Source organism: Enhydra lutris, unplaced genomic scaffold (assembly GCF_002288905.1).
Source record: "Enhydra lutris kenyoni isolate GAN:26980312 unplaced genomic scaffold, ASM228890v2 scaffoldscaffold56, whole genome shotgun sequence".
Lineage (NCBI taxonomy): Eukaryota > Metazoa > Chordata > Mammalia > Carnivora > Mustelidae > Enhydra > Enhydra lutris.
Genome location: NW_019154140.1, coordinates 10,908,539 through 10,913,207, shown reverse-complemented (window position 1 = coordinate 10,913,207; position 4,669 = coordinate 10,908,539). Strand labels below are relative to the sequence as shown.

General features: G+C 48.6%; 1 protein-coding gene across 2 annotated transcripts in view; it reads left to right on the top strand.

Moving 5' to 3' along the window:
- Positions 1 to 3,692, top strand: part of LOC111157803 (keratin, type II cytoskeletal 2 oral-like) — an 8,386-nt gene extending 4,694 nt beyond the window's left edge. Inside the window, exons 5-10 of one of the 2 annotated variants that reach the window (XM_022519461.1) lie at positions 296 to 460; positions 561 to 686; positions 1,266 to 1,486; positions 2,803 to 2,837; positions 3,253 to 3,377; positions 3,510 to 3,692. In XM_022519461.1, coding sequence (XP_022375169.1) covers positions 296 to 460; positions 561 to 686; positions 1,266 to 1,486; positions 2,803 to 2,837; positions 3,253 to 3,377; positions 3,510 to 3,692 — 855 coding nt within the window. Of the gene's footprint in view, positions 1 to 295; positions 461 to 560; positions 687 to 1,265; positions 1,487 to 2,802; positions 2,838 to 3,252; positions 3,378 to 3,485 lie in introns of both variants that reach the window. The other variant, XM_022519460.1, reaches the window with a different exon arrangement.
- Positions 3,693 to 4,669: the final 977 nt, after the last annotated feature.

Below are 4,669 nucleotides of genomic sequence, written 5' to 3'. Positions count from 1 at the left end.
CCCCTCCCCCTATCAACCCTCAGTTTGTTTTGTGAGATTAAGAGTCACTTATGGTTTGTCTCCCTCCCAATTCCATCTTGTTTCATTTACTCTTCTCCTACTCCCTTAACCCCCCATGTTGCATCTCCTCTCCCTCATATCAGGGAGATCATACGACAAGCTTAGTTTTTTAACTGTCCCATTCCTGGCCCCACTGTTGGGATATCTTTGCTGGCAAAAGATTCTTGGACTTCTTCATTCCCAGCATCTTCTGGGGCCAAGGGGTGGTGAAAATGACCATCCATGTCCCCCATAGGAACTGTCTCAGATGCAGAGTCATGTCAGTGATACGTCTGTTGTCCTGTCCATGGACAACAACCGCTGCTTGGACCTGGACAGCATCATTGCCGAAGTCAAGGCTCAGTACGAGGACATTGCCCAAAGGAGCAAGGCAGAGGCTGAGGCACTGTACCAGACCAAGGTGGGAGCATTCTCCTTGCCCCCATAGTCTAGGTTTAGGTCTTGCTGACCAAGAATGTTCTAACCCTGCAAAACTATGTTGATTGGTTTCCCTCTGTTAGCTTGGGGAACTGCAGACCACCGCTGGCAGGCATGGGGATGACCTGAAGAACACTAAGAGTGAGATCATGGAACTCAACAGGGTGATCCAGAGGCTGCGAGCCGAGATTGAGAATGTTAAGAAGCAGGTGGGTCCGGACCTAATGGAGAGATCCTGGAGGTCCTCTGGGTCTTGAAGAGAAAGAGAAGCAACAATTATGACTCTGCCACATGCTTTCTCTGTCCTTTCACGGTGTCATATGTGGGGTAGCTGGGAGAGTCCATACTCCCAGAGATTCTTTCTTGAATCTGAGCTTCTTGGAAAGTTCCCTAAGGAGAGATGGTTGCTCATTCTGGCTTTCCCAGCAAATCTTGCAACTGTAGGGATGGCCTTAAACACTTGGTTTCAGTAAGATCTGCCTTCAGTGAACTATTTATCATGCAATTCACATAATCTCACTGGCTAATTTGTATTACTGGAACAAAGTGATTAATTAGGCAAGGGAGTTTTTAACAGTCTTGCAAACAAACAAACAAACAAACAACCAGTTACTAGACCATTACTCCCTTTACCAGCAAATCAGTGTTCCTTTGCTTGATGAGACAGAGTTAATTTCAGTGGGGTGTGGGATGGGGGTGTGGGACGGGGAAGAGAACTTTCAAGAAAAATCAGCTGTTTTGTTTCTTGGTCACTATGCTAATTGGTCTCCTACCTCTTCCTGTCCTAGAATGCCAACCTGCAGGCGGCCATTGCTGAAGCTGAGCAGCGTGGGGAGATGGCCCTCAAGGATGCCAATGCCAAACTCCAAGGCTTGCAGACTGCCCTACAGAAGGCCAAGGATGACCTGGCCCGGCTGCTGAAAGAATACCAGGAGTTGATGAATGTGAAGTTAGCACTGGATGTGGAAATTGCCACCTACAGGAAGCTGTTGGAGGGCGAGGAGTGCAGGTGAGGTGCAGTGGAGTCAGCATTCTCCTGATAGGATTTTAGAGTGACCTTTGATAACAAAGAAAGAGACAAAGATGATTGGAGAGGACAACCCAGACAAAGGGTAAAGAATCTCCTGAATGACAGAATTTAGGATTCAAGTGCCCCCATTTTTTGGTCAATCAAGATCATCCAGTTCTCCAGTTTACCGTGGCCAACGATGTTGTATTACATAGCTCTGTTGATCTTCTTTATGAGCAATGAGTAAGGAGGAGTGCTTTGGGGTTATAACAAAAGTTACAGTGCTGTCCACTGAACTTCCTGAGATGACAGAAATGTTCTATGTGCTGTCTAATACAGTAGCTATTACTCACTTGAGTATTGAAATGTGGCTAGTGAAACTGAGGAATTGAGTTTTACACTTAATTTAATTTTAATAAAGTTGGCTAGCTTCAAGTGGCTAGCAGTTACCATATTGGAACTGTACACAGCACAGTACAGACAGTCCTGTAGCCCTCCACCCCTGAGACTGAATCCATAGGGAAAGTGGCTGATGCACACACACTCTGGAAAAAAATAGCACAGTATCAAGTAGCAGATAAGGGTTTAGTGAGTGGATATCAAATGCCAAAGGACTGTCAAGGCTCGAGAGATCTTTCTGCTGAAAGCTGCTCTATGTATCCTATCCTCAGACAGCTTCCAATTTGATGGAAGAAGCAGAACTCAGGTGTGAGAAGGAAACGTAAGGATTTTTTAATAACTTTCTGTGAAAAGGAGTGGGAGTGATGACGGTGCTATGTTGTACTGGGAATTGCAGGATGAGGTTGGAGTGGTCAACAATAGTAGGTCCCACACTGGTAAGGTGTGCAGACATGCTCCATGTCTGCTCAGATATGTGGACATGCCTTCTCCATGAACAAGAACAAGGCATAGAAATATGGGTTGTGTGGACAGGACATCTTCAAACTCATCATGTGTTGAGTGTCAGCCCCTCTCACATTTTACTCATCTGAACCATTGAAGGGCTAACCATCTGGGAGTTGGGTGTTGAGCAGTTGGCCTGGAACAGATGCTCTGGAAACTAAGGGAAAGAGGATGGACAGATGGAGAAATAGAGGGTGGCTGGTAAAGCTCCTGAACACCTCAACTCCCCCAAAGCAGGCTCTTTTCTTGGGGATACGGGTTATAGAGATACTTGGAATAGCCTTTCTTCCCCTGGGGGCTTGACCCTTCATAGGGCAAATAGGGGTGTGTGGCTCCCAAGGTTATGAACCCTCAGCTTTGTGGCTAATGACTCATGGCAGAAATAACCCATGTTTCCTTCTTTTCCTTTTAAGGATGTCCGGAGAGTGTCAGAGTGCTGTGAGCATTTGTAAGTAGCCCTTCAAAACTTTCTCCCTGGGTTGCAAAAGGGTGACCAGGAACATCTTCACTGCCAGCCTACAACAGGACAGCTTGACCCATGCAAGGAGGCCAGGCCACCAAACAGTGCCAGAGTCTCAGGCTATGGCCACACAATCCCCTGCTAGCATAAGCAGGGAACTCTAAGGCCAAAGTTAAAATGCCTGTGGTCTTGGGGAGTTCCCTAGATTGGAGAACCAGAAATTTCTGTGGATGTTGCTGGCTCTTGTTCTTGGGGGACACCAGAGGGCCAGACTCACTCTTATCATTTACCAGTTTAGCCCTCAGAGAAGTTGAGTATCTTTCTCAAATTTGCACAGCTAAGCAGGGTAGAGTTGTGATCCAGACCCGGGCCTTTGCCTGAACTGAGTGCCTCTTCTCCACAGCGGTGGTCAGCAATGTCACCAGCACAAGCAGCAGCTCTGGTGGAAGCCGTGGAGGGTTCAGTGGCAGCAGCAGCGGTGGCTACAGAGGCAGCAGCAGCAGAGGCAGCAGTGGTGGCTACGGAGGGGTCAGTGGCAGCAGTGGCAGCGGCTACGGGGTCAGCAGTGGCAGCAGTGGGGGCTACCAGAGTGGTAGCAGTGGGGGCTACCAGAGTGGTAGCAGTGGGGGCTACCAGAGTGGCAGCAGTGGGGGCTACCAGAGTGGCAGCAGTGGGAGCAGGCTTAGTAGCGGAAGCAGCACCTCTGTGAGTCAGAGTGGAATTGGCTCCAGCTGCGGTGGCATCCAGACCTCAGGAGGCAGCAGCTATAAGTCTGGCACTGGAGGCAGCACCGGGATCCGCTTCTCCCAGACCACCAGCTCGAGCCAGCACTGCTCCAAGTGATCCTCTGGGGTTAAGTGTCTGTGCCCACTTGCAACCCTCTCAGCCTGCCCACAGCACTTCCCACTCTGCTTGGCATCAACAAATGCCAAACTCAACCTCGCTTTTCTTCAAGTTCCCTGGAGAAAGGCCTGAACTTCTTGGCTCCTCCATCCTCAAGATCTTTCCTAGGCCAGGGAGGTCCAGCTGCTCATCTCAGATGATGATGCCCCTGACGATGGTAACGATACCTGAGCCCAAACTCCTGTGGGCCTTCCCAGCCTGGCCTGTTCCACCCTGGCCCATCTGCCTCTCTCACTGGGAGCTGATGGCCTGAAGCAGGCATATGTCAGTCCCGCTGAGGAGGGGAGTGCTGGAGGGTGAATGGTTAAGTTCTCTGGACTGTTGGTTTGCAGGGTGCCCTCCCCACATTTGGGCATCTTGTCCTAACTTATCTCTGTCCCTTTAATTCCCCCAGCTCTGGATCCTCTGGTGATGATTATGTTGCACTTTCTTTTCTCAATAAATTGCACTGTATTTCACATTCTGGTGTTTGGCTTTCATTCAAGGGGTCATAGAATAGACAGAGGTCCAAGAGTGGAGAGAAATCAGGTGTGGATGGTGGTCTTCCAAAGTTCATTGGTGGGTAGAAAGGATACTCAGTAGTCTTGGCTTCTCCTTTGTCCATTTAGCCAGGTTCTTGTGATAGGTCTGCCCAAGAGTATTTATGTTACTTAAGTGGGGGCCCCCATTTCCAAGGAGGTCTTCCCATCCATCCTCCCTGCCTCTGAGCAGGCCTCTGGGATCCAGTCTTGGAAAAAATAAAGTTTTACAGTTCATCAAGGGAATAGATTCTACTGAGACTGCAGCTCCTTTTCTTCAACTCTCATGCTGGCCAGACACAACACATTCTCATTTATTTATTTATTATTTATTTATTTAATTTCTTTTCAGTGTAACAGATTTCATTGTTTATGCACCACACCCAGTGCTCCATGCAA